The following is a 16859-nucleotide window of genomic DNA, read 5'->3' as shown; positions in this document are numbered from 1 at the left end:
AGACACACACACAAAAATTCCTCCAGGAGTAGAGTGTTAAAGAAACCCCTATGTCAACCCAGTTCCTGTTCCTCTGCCCCCTTTCTTCACCCCTAGATCCCAGCTGGGGGCTAGACACCTGCACTCCTCCCCCCAAAGCCCAGCCACAGAGCCCCCCCCTCCGTTGCCCAGACACCCATCCTCTCCTCCCTCAGAGCCCAGGGATCCAGAGGGAGAAACAGCCTGATGCTTGGTTCCAGGTTTGCAGTTTCCTGTACGCCAGTGGCTCTCAAACTTTTTTTTACTGGTGACCCCTTTCACATAGCAAGCCTCTGAGTGCAACCCCCCTTATAAATTAAAAAACACTTTTTTATACATTGAACACCATTTTAATGCTGGAGGCAAAGCGGGATTTGGGGTGGAGGTTGACAGCTCACGACCCCCATGTAATAACCTCATAACTCCCTGAGGGGTCCCGACCCCCAGTTTGAGAATCCCTGTTGTATGCCACCCTCTCCTTCTCTCCGGGCATGCTGCCAGGAACCCTCTAGCCCCCTCCCTCTCCCTCCAGCAGTGTCTTCTATGTGCAAACTGGGCTCTGCTGGGTCCAGTGGCCCCTAGTGGTGGCTAGCAGCACTGCAGCCCACTTCTGTGGGGGGGAAGGAAACTCTGCACTGGCTCTGAGGCTTGCTGAAAGTAATCAGGGGACACGTAGTCGCTGTCCCCCGGCGGCGCAGGAGCTATGGCGCTCCCGACGAGAGACTGGACTACAGGGATGGGACTAAGCGTCTCCAAACAACTTTCTCCTGCAGGCCTTCGTAACTTCTGCGGCAGCGCTGAGCCCGGTTCAGGCGGGTCTCCGCGCCGCCGGCCCGGCAGCTACAGCTGGGCTCCTAGCAGCGCTGAGGGGAGCTGGTGCTCTACAGAGCGGGGCTCTCCGCCGCGCTGGCCCCACAGACGATCCAGGCCCATCCCTGTTCCAGACCCTCCTTCGCTGCGAAGCGGCTGCCCTCTGGGCCTGGCCTTTCGCCGCGGCGGGAACCCCGGGGTAGCCCCCCCCGGGCAGAGCCTTCCGCTGCGCCTCAGCCAAGGGCGGGGCGGGCTCACCAGAAACCGGCCAGGCCATTTCCCCGCGCCCGAAGCAGTTCTGAAGAATCGAAAGCAGCGAGCTCTGCGCATGCGCACACACTCTTGCCTCGCTCCTTTCCCGCTTGGTCACCAGCTTTCCTGACTGAGCATCCTTCCCGCTCCTGCCGCCCAGCTCCGGGAATCCCAGCCAATAGAAAGAGAGAGTGGAGCGCCTACCCTTTGGCATCACCGCCTCGGCTCCGCCTCCTTCCTTCCTCCCTCCCTCCGGGCGATCGAGTCCCACGACAGAGAACGCGAAGTGCTGGCTCCGCCCCGCTCACATCGAGAATACGTAGAGGCGCAGGTCCCGCCCTCTGTGTGACCTCATAGCCCCACCTCCTCCCGTCGCAGGTCGAATCTAATGGAGGGGGGGGATAGAGCGGTGGCTCCACCCCCAGGGTGGTTCTTGGCAGTGAGGGGACGCGGCGGCGGCACAGCCCGTTTGTGATTGTCCCTGCTCGCGGCGGCGGCGGCTCGTGCTCGGCGAGATGGAACGTGCAGCGGCAGGCGCCGAGTTCAACATCCTGCTCGCCACCGACTCCTACAAGGTAGGGGGGCGGCGGGCCTGGCCGGGGTCACCTCTGCGTGCGTGGGCTCGGCCGGCGCATGGCGCGCAGGGCACTGGGCTCCCGACGGCGCCCGGCCAGAGGCTAGCGGGGCACGGGGAGGGGGGCGCCGCGCCGCGCACGGCACCGGCAGGACCTGAGGCCGCTGCCTGTCGGGCTGGGCAGGTCGCCGCAGAGCGGCACGGGGCCGGGACTGGAGGGGAGCTGCCCCCGGGGGGAGGCTGGCGGAGGGTCTCGGTGGTGGCATGAGGCCGGGGTACCTAGTGGAGGGGGTTGGGTTGCCCCGGGGCTCCCCCTAGCTGCAGGGAGGGCTGGGAGGCTGCCCGGTGGCGGCATGAGACCGGGGGACCGGTGGAGGGGCTGGGCTAGGCCTGGCAGGGTATCTCCGGCGCGGGGGTTGTGCCCCCTTTAAGCGAGAGGGGTGGGAGGGGGCTGCCGGGAACTGGAGAGAGGAGGCGAGCTAGAAAGCGAAACCGGCTCCGGGTGACGCTCAGCGCTGGCGAACATTGGCGCCGCCCGCAGCGGGTTTGTGGGGGCCTGAGGCCCGAGGGTGTCAGTGGTTACGCGGTGCCCGCTGGCTGCGCACGGGCAGTTGCTAAGTGCTCAGCGGCAGCATGTCACTTGGGGCGTGCTAGGAAAAAACCTCGCGTTTGGAGAGCGACTAGCCTGGGTACCTAGATGGTGTAACAGCGAAGGGGAGATGCTGCTGTCTGGCCAGGAACCCGCCTTGTTCTTAAAAAAAACACACTTGCCAGCTATAAAGATGGTGTTTTGGGGGATCCCAGAGAAGGGCTGTGTAGGGAAAATTGTAAAATGAATGTTATTGAAAACCCCTTGTCCGTGTCGCTAACAGCTTCTTAAAGCAACTGAAAGAATGTTCCATGTCTAGCTTTTCTCATGGAGCTCTTCTCCCCCCCCCCCCCTTTATTCAACTTTGGACAGTGAAGCTGTGCTGGTTGGCTTCACGTTTGTTTCGTTTCTGGTCGTGATTTCACAATGCAATATTGGGTGTCAGATTCTCCAGGTAAAACTTCCAAACCCGGCTCCTTAGCTGCTCTCCTTGTACTGAAATGAATAGGAGTTATAACTAAATAACCCTAATTGGCTTTGAATATCCCAACCCTTGTGCATTTCTCCCCCAAAATCCAAATTTGGGGTGTGAGTTAGTTTATAGTGCCCTTAAATTTTACTATTATTGCTAGTATGTTTGTAACTTATAACATACTTACTGTATTATTGTCTCTAAAGCTTTGTTCAGTCTCACTGTAGAAGTTGTTTGAGAGATGTATTGCTTAGGATCTGGAGGGAAGGGTCTCATTCTAGAGTAGTGAAGAAAAAAGTATTTTTACCTTAAACTATGGTTAAGCCTGGTCTACACTAGAAAATTAGATCAATTTACCAAATCAGTCAGGGATTAGGGCTTGTCTGCACTTAAAATGCTACAGCTGCACTGCTGCTGCTGGAGTGCTTCAGTATAGACATCTACAGCCACAGAAGGGGTTCTTCTGTCAGCAAGGTAATTCACTTCCCCGAGAGGCAGTAGCTAGGTCAATGGGCGAATTCTTCCGTCAACCGAACGCTGTCTACATGGGGACTTAGGTCGGTTTAATTACTCCACTCGGGTGTGGATTTTTCTCATCCCTGATGGACGTAGTTAAACCGACCTAATTTTCTAATGTAGACCAGACCTTAGTGAAACTGCTTTCAAAACTGGTTTAACCCATGTACATTACCCTTCCAGGCACTATGTCAATGAATTTACCATGTCTCTTTTGGGGAGGGGTGTAAGTAGGGTGACCAGATGTCCCTATATTTAGGGCTTTTTCTTATATAGGTGCCTATTACACCCCACACTCTGTCCTGACTTTTCATACTTGCTATCTGGGCACCTAGGTGTAAGTGAACCTTCCAAGTTGGAACCATGTTTGAGGCTAACCACCAGCAGGTCTCAAATACTGCTCTCTAATAAATTTAAAATACTGTTCAGAATCTTTGTGGTATGGGTGTAAGTTGTGCTGCATGTTCTTAAACTCAGTCTGTACTAGATATTTTTTCTTAGATTTCCACTACTGTAGCTCCACTGGTGGTCACAATAGTAGGAGTGCCAGTGTAATAGATCAGTTTGCCAGTGTTTAACTGCTGTGTTGTTCAAAATGCTGCTGACTGCCTGTGCATCATCTACACTACAGATTCCAGTGCAAACTGTCAGAAAAGGCTAGAGTAGGCCTGATACTCCTTAATATAGCTTAAAGCTGATAGTTTGGTCAAAGTTAATGCTACAGTTAGTGTCCTTCATTGTATACTTGATACAATTGGAAACCTCTACTTTTTTTATATGATGTAAGTTTTACTTCTCGTTATACGTCTACCTCTAATAATAAAAAATCTTGAAGAGCTGTTGCACACATATATAATGTCCTTTACTGTATGGACACCTTATAAAAATGGATGCATAATTCAGTCTCTGAGGAAGAAGCCACCTCTGGTTTAAGCTGCTTATTTAGTGTTCCAATCCCAGTGGATGACGTCCAAGCAACGATTGTCAGTGACATGATTATTTAGCAAATCCAGCATGAACAGAATTTATAATCTGTCCTAAATGGGGCAAGACTGTTACTGAACTCATTTCTAGTGGAGAGCAGACTCAACAACTGTCAGCCCTCCCCTCTCCCCACCCATGAATTTGAATCTGAGTTTTATTAGCTTTAGTGAATGTAATGTGAAGAGGTTGGGGTGGGGGGAGTGAGAGGGACTTAGTAGCTGGCTCTCTGCCCATGTAGGACTTTAAAAATAAGTACTGTGAACTTGACTCTGATCTTTTGGTTAAGGAATACCATGTGAACAATCAGCATGTTGTCACCATTTCCTCTAAAAACATCACTGTATCTCATATGGTATGGCAGGAAAATCCTGTTGGGTCACTGGGCCAAGCTATCAAAAATTAGGGGTGGCAGGGTATTAAAAAGTTTGTTTTGGCATAATTATTCTAGGTAAGAGTTAACATTTGATGGATGGATTTCAGAGCTTTGCTGCAGGCTAGGCACAGTTTCCTTCAGTGCTGAGTTGCAAGGCCAACTTAGCATTATAAATTGGGCCCCCAGAAATATGCAGCAAGCGCTTCTAGTTTTTTTTTTTTTGAAGCAGGAAACTAAGTTATCTTGTTCCTTTTTTGGGACCAATAAGATAAATATTTTTATAACACTTTACACTGTATGACACTAAAAACAATTTGCAGAAATAAATTAAATTTACTGTGTTTCACATAATCACACTCATAAATTGTTTCCTTGCACACCTGCATGTATTTTGCCTTCCTGCAGTTAGTCTAGTATATAGTCCAGCTCTGCCTGCCTCATTCTCAGTATTGGGCAACCTGTTAGATGAACTGTGGAGACATGCACTGTGTACAGGGACCAAGATCAAGAAGGTAGCACATGCAGGCTTATAGGAAAGTGGTTCTTCCTTTTTTTTTTTTTTTTGTATAAGGTATCACTTTTGGCTCCTGTCAGTAATTGCTATATCACTAAATGAGCTGTTTAGTTAATGTTGGGGCATATGTGTCTTGCAGAGTGAAAATGTTCCTTTTTAGTACTTGGTTTATCATTGTTAAATAAAGATTTCAAGAGTTATTAATGTGGCATTACTTTGTAAACATCTCTAAAAGAATCCTCAGTCTAGGGGAGAAATCTTAATTTGACAAACTGAATAAACAAATTCGTATCTGTGAAAGCCAAAAGCAATTTCTGAAAACTAAACTTTAGTTAACTAGTATTCTCATGGATGTGCTAAATCATTTGTAATATCTTAAAGGTGAAGATACATTGTTATGGTTCTCCTGTGAAACAACATAGCTGAAAAAGGGAAAAGTTCTTCTGATTTAAAATGCTAGCCGTTTTTAACTAGAGGGTCGCATATTCTGTTGCTTTTTCTAGGCTGACCACAATGTATGGAGTCCCTGCTGTGTATCCATTCCACCTCACAAACTCTGTGTGCCTCCCTCCTTCCCCTTTTTATTTCAGGGACTCCCTGCAACTCCCTCTAATCTGTGCCCCTTCGTTTTCCCCATGCTCACCATGGTAGGGGCTCTGTGTGGCCCTAGTTGTCATATGCCAGGGACTGTTATTGGGGGGCCCCCAGAACCCTTGTGTGGCACTCTGTACCTGAAAACAGCACGCTGGAACCCCCATATTTACCACTGCCATATAATTAATATGTTTTGTACAAATTATGCCTTGTGAGGTATCATTTTAAGTCTTAATCTGTCGAACACGAATATCCTGTTGGATTGTATGTACTGTCTTTGGATGTGAAGTTATGAAGTTTTGTTGTGTGTTACTGAAATATGTTGTGAGGTTGGGCACACTCGCAACTAGCCTTTCAGGTACAATAGGCCTGCTGAAGGGAATCCACTCTCCCAACAACCATCTCAGAGAGAGCATGTATACAATGGAGACAGCTTAACTCCCTCATAGCAAAAGATCTTTCCAGCAAGCTGGAAGAAACTATAAAAGAAGGGGAAATGACCTCATGACTCGCCACAACTCAACACCTGGAAACCTGTCTAGAGGACAAAGACTTTGAACTGGGAGGGTGGTCCTGGGCTAGGAGGCAGTTTCAGCCTGTGCCTTGATGATCTGTAACCTGTTTGTACCATCTATCAGGGTGAGATACTGTTTGATTCAAATCCTGTTTAGTTTATAGAACTCAGACTGCAGATTTACTTTTATTTTTTAGGTCTTTATGCTTTATTATTTGATCTTTATGCTTACTACCCATAATTGCTTAAAATCTATCTTTCTGTAGTTAATAAATCTGTTTTATATTTTACCTAAACTAGTGTGTTTTGGTTAAAGTTCTTGGGAAATCTCCGCTCAGTTTACAAAGGCTAGTGTGTGTCATCTCCACATTGAGGTAGGGGTGAACTGAGTAATGAACGTACACTGGTCAGGCTTCTGACCAGGGCAAGATGGTATAGTTCTGGGGTGCAAGGCTGGGGAGCTGGGGGGAATTGGCTTGAGCCTCTCTCTTGTTCATGAGTGGCTGGGAGAAGCATTCATATAACTCAGTTGGGTGTGTCCCTGCCTGTGGATGTCTGTGTAAGTGCAGTACCTGCCAATGGTTTGCAGCTTGCCAACAGCATCTCGGTGTGAGAGGGAGAGACCCCAGGTTGGTGGGACAGTTAGCTCAGCCGTCCTACATCCAGGTTGCACTCTGGGAACTCCTTGGTGGGCAGATTAATGGGAGAAGACAACTCCTGACATGGGTGTGTCAGAACCCTTGGCATAGGGATGGGGGTAGGATGAGGACATGGAATGGGAGTCCCCTCGTTTAACATGTTTCTTCAAAGATGTATTACCTTGCATTTGGTAACAATGAATTGCACTAGGTCAGGGGTTCTCAAACTGGGGATCGGGACCCTTCAGGGGATCGTGAGGTTATTACATAGGGGGTTGTGAGCTGTTAGTCTCCACCCCAAACCGCACTTTGCCTCAAGCATTTAAAATGGTGTTAAATTAAAAACACTTTTATATATTTATTAGGGGGGTCACACTCAGAGGCTTACTATGTGAAAGGGTACCAGTACAAAAGTTTGAGAACCACTGCACTAGGCATTGTGCTGCCTGCTCACCTGGCTTTGTTAGACCATCTGAAGTTTGTCTTCTCTAGTCTTAATTATCCAAAATAAGTTTTGTCATCAATAATTTTTTCTACCTTGCTGCTTATCTCCTTTTCCAGATTAATATATTAACACTACTAATTCTTGTACACAACTATGACCATGTATACACTACAAACTTAGACAAACATAAATTACGTTGGCATAAAGCCACCGCAGTTAGTGAATCACTCGTGTGTGTGCATAGTTGGCTTCTTGTATCCGTGCTGCGCATGCTCACCAGGATTGCTTGTGTCAATGCACAATGTGAAACACTGAGTAGGTATCCTAGTGTGCCAGTCACCTTCTCTGGAGCATTATCTTTTGGGAAATTTTGACAACGCAGGGTGAGGCAGTACAAATCGTGAGTGGGAGCAAGGGGGTCAAATCCCCATAATGCCATCCGTATCCCATATTTTTTCATCTTTTTTAAAATCCCACACACCCTGAAGCACTTTTCGGTGTCTGCAAAAAGAAGAACAGGAGTACTTGTGGCACCTTAGAGACTAACAAATTTATTAGAGCATAAGCTTTCGTGGACTACAGCCCACTTCTTCGGATGCATATAGAATGGAACATATATTGAGGAGATATATATACACACATACAGAGAGCATAAACAGGTGGGAGTTGTCTTACTTTTGAAGTGATAATCAAGATAGCCTGGTACAGAACACCACTAGCTGTCGCCTTCAGCCCCCAACTAAAACCTCTCCAGCGCATCATCAGAGATCTACAACCTATCCTGAAAGATGATCCTTTACTCTCACAGATCTTGGGAGACAGACCTGTCCTCGCTTACAGACAACCCCCCAACCTAAAGCAAATACTCACCAGCAACCACACATCACTGAACAAAACCACTAACCCAGGAACCTATCCTTGTAACAAACCCCGATGCCAACTCTGTCCACATATTTATTCAAGTGACATCATCATAGGACCTAATCACATCAGCCATACCATCAGGGGCTCGTTCACCTGCACATCTACCAATGTGATATATGCCATCATGTGCCAGCAATGCCCCTCTGCCATGTACATTGGCCAAACCGGACAGTCTCTACGCAAAAGAATTAATGGACACAAATCTGACATCAGGAATCAAAATACTCAAAAACCAGTGGGAGAACACTTTAACCTGTCTGGTCATTCAGTGACAGACCTGCGGGTGGCTATATTACAACAGAAAAACTTCAAAAACAGACTCCAACGAGAGACTGCTGAGCTAGAATTGATATGCAAACTAGACACAATCAACTCCGGTTTGAATAAGGACTGGGAATGGCTGAGCCATTACAAACATTGACTCTATCTCCCCGTGTAAGTACTCTCACACTTCTTATCAAACTGTCTGTACCGGGCTATCTTGATTATCACTTCAAAAGTTTTTTTCTCTTAATTAATTGGCCTCTCAGAGTTGGTAAGACAACTCCCACCTGTTTATGCTCTCTGTATGTGTGTATATATATCTCCTCAATATATGTTCCATTCTATATGCATCCGAAGAAGTGGGCTGTAGTCCACGAAAGCTTATGCTCTAATAAATTTGTTAGTCTCTAAGGTGCCACAAGTACTCCTGTTCTTCTTTTTGCGGATACAGACTAACACGGCTGCTACTCTGAAACTTTTCGGTGTCTGACATCTGACAGAAGCATGGAGCCTATGTAGATATGCACTATCATCATAAGCGTTGGAAACACAGGACGCACAATCCTTCGGTATTTGTAGAGCCTTAGGAAGAACAGCACTGGGGGACATGATTTCATGGAGGACAGTTTGCTGTGGGACACACAGTGAAAACCAATTCAAGGATTTTGGTGGCATTCATTGAGCAGCAGAAGATGGTGGAGTGATTCTTCTGGGCACAAGAAACAAGCACTGATTGGTTGGATCACATTACTCATTGTCCCAAACCTACATTATAGTGGGTGCCAAACTTTCAGATGCAGAAGGCCATGTTCCTGCGTTTGTGTGCTGAGCCCACGCCAGCTCGGACGCCAGAATGAGAGTTCCGCTGACAGCTGAGAAGTGAATGGTGATCGTATTGTGGAAGCTTGCAGTGTCGGCTTGCTGCCAGTCAGTGGGCAATCATTATGGAAAATCCACAATGGGGGCTGTTGTCATGTGCTGTGTGGGACTGTGACTTGGTAACATGCGGGACATAGTAGATGGCTTTGCACTAGTGGTGTTCCTGGACTGTTGCGGGGGAAATAGATGCCATGCATATTCCTATTTTGGCCCCAGCTTATTTTGCCACATAGTACATCAACAGAAGAGGGTAGTTTTCTGTGATTAAACAAATGTTGGTGGATCTCCAGGGACTCCTTGCCAGTATCGTTATGGGTTGTCAGTGAAGGTGCATGACCTGCATCTTTAAGAATACAGGATTGCTCAGAAAGCTGAAGCAGGTACTTGTTTTTTTCTTGTTTTTTTTCCCCCTGACTAGTGGATTGCCAATGGTATGTTGGAATGCCAATAATGATGCTGGGGAATCCTGCCTACCCCTTGCTCCCCTGGCTTATTAAAGTATACACTGGCCACCTTGACAACACCAAGTCGAAATTCAGCTACCAGCTCAGCAGGTGTGGAATGACAGTTGAATGTGCTTTTGGTAGATTGAAGAGATGCTGGTGGTGGCAGTGTTTACTCAAGATTGGATCTCAGTGAGAAAAAATATCCCAATGGCTATAGCTTGCTTGTTGTGTCCTGCATAATATCTGTGAGGCAATGGGGGGGAAATTGCTGTTGTGATGGAGGAGAGAGATGAAGTGGCTGTCATCTGAGTTTGAACAGCGAGACGCAATGGCTATTAAAAGAGCTCAATGCAGAGCTATGTGGCTGAGTAACACTTTGAAAGAGCACTTTAACAGTCAACCACGGTAATGTGGTATGTTTGTGCTCTACCTGGCTCTGAAGTTTCAGGGCCGGTAAGGGATTGTGTGGTACTTGGTATACTCTTACAATTATTACAGTGTGTTTGTCACTGATCCTATGAGTGCTGTCGCCCTGCACAATAACAAGTACACCTCTACCCCGATATAACGTGACCCGATATAACACAAATTTGGATATAACGCAGTAAAGCAGTGCTCCAGGGGGGCGGGGCTGTGCACTCCGGCAGATCAAAGCAAGTTCGATATAACACGGTTTCACCTATAACGCAGTAAGATTTTTTTTTTTTTTTTTGGCTCCTGAGGACAGCGTTCTATCGGAGTAGAGGCGTAGTTGACGTTTTGAGTAGTGCTAGGCGTTCTGCAATGTATCTTCTGAAATAATGAATTAACTTCCAAAAAAAAAAAAATTTTTCATACCAAAACTAAAAAATAGAACAAAAACCTTTGAAATAAATGAAAGGAACAGAACTTAACAAGGGGAAAGAACATTCATGTCCATTTTAGTCCACTTCGGCTACCATACACTGATTTGTGAAACCCACTGTTGGTTTATCTGAAGCTGTGGTTGTCCTTATTATCCCCTGACGTGGAATGGGAAGTATAGAGATGTGGCCCATGATGGTATGTGGAATGTTCAGGGGTGTAGGAAGCTATTGAAATGGAGTTCTCCATTGACTGCAACAGGAGGGGAACCTGTGCTTGTTGAACTTGTAGGTCAACAAGAGTCTGCAGCATTTGTGTTTGCTGCTGGAGAAGCCCCATTATGTCCTGGTACATCTCCCTCTCTGTTTCCTGCTGTGACTTTTCTCCTGTATGCTTGTTCCTTCTCCATATTGTCTGCAGTATTCACCATCCAGGTCCCTCTGCTCGTGGTTTGGTGTAACGCTGGCTTGCAAGATCTCGGCAAACATATCCTCTTGAGTCCTCTTCTTTCTCTTCCTTATCATGGTCAAGTGTTCAAGGCAGCAACAGGAGCAGCTACAGATAAAACAGAGTTATTTATAGTAACAACAGAAAGCAAAAGTTAAGGGTCAGAACTCCTTCCCTTGCTCCCCTAAAATTTTAAATAAGACATGCTTATGAGAGTTCAGCTTAGGAGCACCTCAACGTTGCACTGCTGTCCAGTCCCATGGTGAGTATAGCTGAGGAAGGAATTGCTCAATCACATGAAGCAGTACAATTTCGGCCTGTTTCCCTGGGTCTGAGTACGTGGAAATGTCATTGAGTACTGGCACTATTTTCCACATGCAGTGCTGATTTTTCTGATATCTCGCTCCTGAGAGTAACAAAGGCTCAAAATGCACAGCTGCTGCTGGCGTCCTGGAGCCGCTTGGGCCTCTATGCCTCTAGCTTGTTTACTGCAGTGGTGACTGCTGAAGTCTGCACAGACTGGCATGGAAAAGTGTCCTATAATGGAGGAAAAAATAAGGCTGCCATCCTTCGAAACCTTTGGGAGAGGACTGCAGAATATCTCAGTGAAAGTTTTTTGTTGAGATCTCTCAGGAGGATACAAGGTACTTCCCTATGTACATAAAGAACTTGCTCTGCAAGTCCTGTCCCATCCCTCCCCACTCCCCAGTCCGGTCTAACCCAACAAGGATATGAAAAGCAGGTGCCAATTCTACCTATTTGTTTTACCACCTTCTCGTATGAGTAAAATAATGAAAAATCTATACCCATGTCCTGCTAAGTTGGGCGGGGTAGCATCTGTACATTTAAACATAGTAATGAAATATACATTCTCACACTTACCCAAGGTTCCTTCCCCTCCATCAAGCTCAGCTGGCAGGACTGGTTAGACTGTGGTGGAGTCTCAAATGGTCCTAGCTTGTGGCATAGCTGGACCCCACCAGTTGCATGTGCCCCATCTTTCTCCTTCTTTTTGCTGTTCACAGAAGAGGTTTTTGACTCTGGCTCCTCCAAGGTATCCATAGTGCTCTGCAGGGCGTTGGTGGAGTCTGTCCAGTATGGCATTTAGCTCTTGTAAAAGCAATAGGCCTGTGGCTTGGCAGCAGATATCTGTTGGTCTCCCTGGCTTTGTGATATGCTTGCCACTATTCCTTCTGTTTCATGCAGCACTGCTACTGATCCCTGTCATATCCCTCTATTTGCATCCCTCCCCCCCCCCCCATGTAATTTGATCATAGATGTCAATGTTTTTGAGTTGACGGTACTTGTGCCTCCATAGTCTCTGGCTCTCCTGGACCTTTGGGGAGAAATATTCCTGTTTACTCCAGGCAGGAGCACATTCTACAGCATATAACTGGCATGATTGTTTCAGCCATTGTACGCAACATGGGAGAACTAGTAGGTTGTTCACCAAGCTGGGCAATCGGGAAAAGGCATTTTAAAAATACATAGGAGTTTTAAAAGGGATGGGGAACGGCTTCAGTCTCCATGACCCTTGAGCAGTGGGATTCACAGTTGTGACCACAGTGGTTTGTGTCAGGCATTGTGGGACAGCTGATGGAGGACTGTTAGGGTCACCATAGGTGTCAGTGTCTACACTCATCCTGAGACAACCTCAGTAGTTCTACCTTGGCTCAATGCTGTTCAGGGAGGTGGTTTTACTGCATTGCTATAATGGGGCACGTGTCAGCTGGAGACAAAGTTGAGTGTAGACGCATGCACAACGAGGTTGATGCAAGTAGACTTATGTTGACATAACTTTGTAGTTTAGACCAGGTCTGTGAGGGACTCGTATGTTCATTTCTTTGCCCTAATAAAAATCAGCCATTTATTCCTATTGTTTTATATTTCTTAACCAGTTTCTAATTCATGATGGTGTGTAACTTCCCACTCCATGGCTACTCTAGTTTCCTTAATAGCCTCTTGTGAGGAACACTGTGAAAGCTTATCTGGAACTTAAAAAAAAAAAAATTGTTTGGTTCTTTTATTTAGCCATTATTTTAACAAAATCAGTTGGAAGAGATACAATGATTTTTCTTCTTACAGAAGCTTGGTTTGTCCCTGTCATCACATTAAATACTAAAATTCAATTCTTAATCATTATTCCAACCAATTTACATGGTACTGAAGTAAAACTCACTAAAGTAATTGTAACTACTCAGAAAAGCCTGATTTCAAACAATTAACAAAAAAACATGAGGTGATCCTGGGAATTAAAGATGATCACATTTGCCTCACTCGTCCTCCAGTGTTCCAAAAGGTTTTAATTGGGAAATTGAGGGAGAAGTCTGGGCTCTGTTGAAATCAATGACAAAATTCTCACTGACTTCAGTGTGACCAGAATTTCTCTCAGAATATATTTTTCTTTAACAGGTTAGCCACATCATTTTTAAGTTCTTTGGGGACTATGGTTCTGGTGACCTGGATTTTAATGTGTTGCTTTTTTCTAGCACCATTCTTACACCTCAATTTCTACCAGTATCCCCTCTTCGTTATATAGAAAGAGTTAAGTGTCTCCCAGCGAGAGATGGGTGAAATTTTCTCAAGAAAGATTTTTTTTTCTATGCTCCAAAACTATTTGTGAATGTGTATCAAATTTGACAAATAGTTTCAGCCAACAAAAAAGCTGGGGGGGAGGGGAGATTTCATTCACAGTGTTGCATTTCTAAATGATTTAGTTCAAAATTGTCCAGTTTAAAAAAAAAAAAAAAAAAAAAGAGAACCTGAAAATGTCTTGTTTGAAATAAACAATAAAAAAAGTGTTGAATTTGACTTTTTTTTTTTTAAATGAAATCTTAAGTTTTTCAACTAAACAAAACATTTAAGGAAAAAATTGATTTTGTTTAGAATCAAGCCAGATTTTTTTCTGGATTTTTCCATTTGGTCCCTAACCATAAAATCCATTATTAGCTCAGATCTACCCCCAGCGTCTTTACTTAGTGTCTATGCAATGTCCTTATCCTCCATTTTCCTTATCTGCACCCTTTATGCTGTTAGTCCAGCAGGCCTGCTGATTCTTTCAGGCTACCCATTTTTTTTTAATGTAGTTAGAAATTCTTGTTTACTTCTGTGTCCTTGGCTACTTGATCTTCAAACTCCTGTAGACCCTATTAGGCTTCCTAATTTTCATCTTGCACTCTACCTGCCAGAGGTGCGGGAACAATTTTTATAGTGGAGGTGCTGAAAGCCATTGAACCAAACTGTAAACCCCGTATATAATGGAAATCCCTTGAAACCATGGGGTGCTGCAGCACCCCCCCCCACACACACACCCTTAGTTCCAGCACTTATGCTACTTGCTGTAGTTTGATGCTCTTGTCTATTGACTTCACTAGAATTAGATCCCCCTTTTCTAAAGGATTCCTTTTTGGCTCAAATAACTTCTTAAAACCTTGTCACTTAACCTTACTGGCTTTTTTCCCCTTAGCTTCCTGTTTCCATTTAACAATGAGTTATTAACCATTGGAACAATTTACTAAGGGTCAGGCCTGCCACCAGGTGGAGAGGCGGAGAAGGGGTCAATTGCCCAGGGGCCTGGCGATTTAAAAGGGCCCAGGTGGATGGGATAGATACCTTTTTTTTTTTTTTTTTAACTTCATTTGATTCTACACTTTCTTTCACATATAGTGCCACTCCCACACCAGCATGACCTGTTCTGTCCTTCCGATATATTTTGTATGCTGGTATTACTGTATCCCATTGATTATCCTCATTCCACTAAGTTTCTGTGATGCCTATTATATAAATATCCTCATTTAATACAAGGCACTCTAGTTCACCCATTTCATTATTTAGACTTCTAGCATTGGTATAAAAGCACTTTAAAAATTTGTCTCCTTTTACTTGTCTGCCATTACACAATGTAATTGAATGGGATGCTTTTCACTCAGGGTGTGACCTGCATACTGGCAGGCTGCTTATGAATGTCCCAGGTGGGAGCTACAGTAGCAATGTATTGTAGGACACCCAAAGTTGCAGGATGTCTTACAATACTCCCTCACTGGTCTGGGTTGCACGCTGAAACGTCATGGTGGTGTAAGCACTGGTGTTAGTTTTAGGTGCGTCTCAAGTATGATGGCTTGGGAACAGTTAAAGAAAGGTTACAGTTTTCTGTTGCTTATTTTGGGTGAGAGATGGAGAACAGAAGCAGGGGCCAGATAAGTAAAGAAGCATATGCCAGATACACCAAAAAACAGAAGAATTGTGTGCTAATCGCTGCCTAGTCCATGGTGGGGGAAAAAGACAGGAATTAAGAAACCTCATGGATTATGACAAAGCCAACGGTGGGCAAGCAGTTTACCAGGACTTATCTGAGGGCGCAGGGTCTACAGCACTGGGAGGAAACAGATCCTCCAGTTAACAAGGGAGGAGGGTGGCTGGGAGAGCACAGGTCCTCAAGAGGTATCTGTAGGTCCTCTCTGTAGTTTTGTGAGGTTTGACCCTATGGAGGTAGATATGGAATTTATTGAAGTTGCCAATTAATGGTAAAGTGAATGGTAAAAAATGCATAGGATGGAGATACTCTGGTGCGCAGATCTCTGGTCAGGGAAAATCTGGTTCAAAAGATTGACATGTTATCTGGCCAGGAGGTAGAGCTTCTGGCACTGGGGGAACATAAAATTCCCGTGCCTTTGGCTAAGGTTCATTTAGAATGGGAAGGTTTAAAGGGTGACTTTACTGTGGGCGTGCTGAATAGTATGTCTGCGGAAATGCTTGTAGGAATGATATTTTGCATATGACTAAGTCTTTTAATGTTTTAACCCATAGTAAAAGGGAATATTGTGCTGAGATTCCAGAGGAAAATGGTAAAGTCCCAGAAACTGCTGAGAAGAGAGATGAAGGTGCTTCCTGGTCCACTGGGGGGGGGGGGGGGAGAGAAATCAGCATATTACCAGATGTGTGAGGGGCTGAGGCCGGCTCCTGCATGGCAGAGAAAAGTAGTATGCCCTAGAGGCTTGCGGGGGGAGGGGAGAGGAGAGAGAGAAATTGACCTCTGTTACAGAAGAAGCTGTCCCAGTTGTCAGTTGCCAGCATTTTGAAGATGAACAAAGGGGAGACCCCACAGAGAGCATAAGAGGATGTCTCAGACAGAGCCCCCGAAAGGGGAAATGGGAAAGATTTTTCAAAGAAAGGAGACGCTACAGGGAAGCTCCTATGGGAGAAGAAAAAAGCCCTCAAACAGTACAAGCAGGTAATTATGCCTGGCCAGGACTACGGGGAATTAATGTTTCTAGCATGTGATTTTCCTTTTTCCAATCATTTGGGGGCAAGAGAATCTGAGAGGTTAAAGAAAAATTTCTACTGGCCAGGGATACAGAATGATGAAGAATTATTGCGGGTCTTGTGAATTATGACAGAAAAAGGGAAAGACCTTTCAGACAACAAAAAGTTCCCATATGCTCCTGGCCTGTGAAAGAAAAGGCATTTTATAGGGTAGCAGTGGACGTTGTGGGTCCTGTGCCTATCCAAAGGGGAAAGAAATGTATCCTTTTGGTAGTGGATTTTGCCATTAGATATCCTGAAGCAGTTGCTCTGACTAACAGAAGCTGATTCTGTGACTAAAGTCCGGTTCACTATTTTTAGCAGAGTGGGTTTCCTTAAAGGGATTTTATCTGACCATGGGTCGTATTTCATGTCTCAGCTATTCAGTGAGCTATGGAAGTTATGTGGGATGAAACAACTAACGGCTGCCCCATATCATCCAGAGGCAAATGGTCTAGTGAA

At 45.5% G+C, this 16859-nt stretch overlaps 1 protein-coding gene across 2 annotated transcripts in view; it reads left to right on the top strand.

Annotated features, from left to right (window-relative positions):
- Nucleotides 1-663: 663 nt before the first annotated feature.
- The window catches only part of NAMPT (nicotinamide phosphoribosyltransferase), a 67980-nt gene continuing 51784 nt past the window's right edge, over nt 664-16859 (top strand). Inside the window, exon 1 of one of the 2 annotated variants that reach the window (XM_005292365.5) lies at nt 664-1655. In XM_005292365.5, coding sequence (XP_005292422.1) covers nt 1596-1655 — 60 coding nt within the window. In that variant the 5' untranslated portion in view covers nt 664-1595. The remainder of the gene's footprint in view (nt 1656-16859) is intronic. The other variant, XM_065554116.1, reaches the window with a different exon arrangement.

The sequence above is a fragment of the Chrysemys picta genome, chromosome 1 (genome assembly GCF_011386835.1).
Source record: "Chrysemys picta bellii isolate R12L10 chromosome 1, ASM1138683v2, whole genome shotgun sequence".
NCBI classification, from domain to species: Eukaryota; Metazoa; Chordata; order Testudines; family Emydidae; genus Chrysemys; species Chrysemys picta.
The sequence above is the reverse complement of the archived record's forward strand: the minus strand, read 5'-3'. Positions and strand labels throughout refer to the sequence as shown.